The sequence below is a fragment of the Otolemur garnettii genome, unplaced genomic scaffold (genome assembly GCF_000181295.1).
Source record: "Otolemur garnettii isolate 467f Iridium unplaced genomic scaffold, OtoGar3 scaffold00144, whole genome shotgun sequence".
NCBI lineage: Eukaryota > Metazoa > Chordata > Mammalia > Primates > Galagidae > Otolemur > Otolemur garnettii.
The window spans coordinates 3054230-3055712 of record NW_003852539.1 but is presented as its reverse complement, the minus strand read 5'-3'; the positions used below and the strand labels follow the sequence as shown (position 1 = coordinate 3055712).

At 41.9% G+C, this 1483-nt stretch overlaps 1 protein-coding gene across 2 annotated transcripts in view; it reads left to right on the top strand.

Annotated features, from left to right (window-relative positions):
* Positions 1-1483, top strand: part of CAP1 (cyclase associated actin cytoskeleton regulatory protein 1) — a 32773-nt gene that overhangs the window by 21440 nt on the left and 9850 nt on the right. For both annotated transcript variants that reach the window (XM_012810882.2, XM_003798979.3), the window contains exon 4: positions 754-831. In XM_012810882.2, coding sequence (XP_012666336.1) covers positions 754-831 — 78 coding nt within the window. The remainder of the gene's footprint in view (positions 1-753; positions 832-1483) is intronic.

Genomic DNA, 1483 nt, shown 5'->3' with positions numbered 1-1483 from the left:
GGCATCACAGCTCACAGCAACCTCTAACTCCTGGGCTCAAGCGAGTCTCCTGCCTCAGCTTCCCAAGTAGCTGGGACCTCAGGCGCCTGCCACAATGCCCAGCTATTTTTTGGTTACAGCTGTCATTGTTGTTTGGCAGGCCCGCGCTGGATTCGAACCAGCCACAGGCACTGAGCCGTAATAACATATTTGTAACTCAGATAAAAGTTTCAGAAAATAGTGCTTAGACTATTGCTATACTTTTTTTGTTTTTTGTTTTTTTCTTGTTTTTACTTTGAAAATTATTTCATGTTGGTGCAATGCACTAATGCTTTTTGTTTTATTCTATTTTACTTAATAAAGTGATAGTTATGGCTCCCTAAATTGATTTAATTGTTTGTTAATGGGTCCTGATCCAGCATTTGGGAAATAGCTTTAACCTAATGAAGGAAATACTTTGAGAGTTTTAGGTCTTTGCCTTTACTTGTGTCTCTAATTCTTGAGAAAAGAGGTAATTTTTGGTAATGTGAGCTAGGAGAGATATTTCAGTGCATGTTACATCACACTATGTGGTTGCTAATTTGACTCCACCTAAGGCAAGCCCTCCTTATCTTCATTTCCAACTCTAAATATGTATCCCTGATTAGTAGTAGTACATGTAATTCTGTCAATCCCTGGAATCTGGAATACCAACATGAGGTCTCAGGTTGTTCTTATCAGGATCTCTCCAGTTTAAATATGTCATCAGTAGCTGATTCTTCTCCTTCCTGACAGGCGGAGATGGTCCACACAGGTCTGAAGTTGGAGCGAGCACTCTTGGTTACAGCCTCTCAGTGTCAGCAGCCAGCAGGCGTAAGTTCGTTACTATTTGGTTTAGTTTTGGTTTTGATGCTCAGGACAAGTTGAGAGATGTTTTCGTTAAGCTATCAGAACATGCCAAAATAGTCCTAGTAGTCTCATGATAATTTATATTCACACCAAGTCCCAGAGGTAGCATCAGACTTTAAGTGCCTTATGGAAATTTGCCATTCAGTACTTATTGGTCTCTACTGGCTTTTTTTCTGTCATTTTGTTTAGGACGATAGTTACCTCCTGGGACTTTACTGCATGTCTCAATAGATAGGCTCTAGCTGAGCCCAAATTTATCATAATGTCTACTAAACCCTTTAAAGATGTTCCCTTGCTTCATTGGGATGGGCTTTTAGTAACACTGCTATGAAGGCCCTAAACTCCCCCCCAGGTACTGCTTCTTCCATCCTTTGCTGGTTGGGGGTGGGGAGGGCTCTCTTTAACCTTACTCCTACCTCAGAATTTTATGCTGCAAGGTATGAAAAGTTGAATTAGAGAAAATAAAGATTTTTCTTGGCTCGGCACTTGTGGCTCAAGTGGCTTAAGTTGCCAGCCACGTACACCCAAAGTGGCAGGTTCAAATCCAGCCCGGGCCCACCAAACAACAATGATGGCTGCAACCAAAAAATAGCCGGGCATTGTGGAGGGTGCCTGT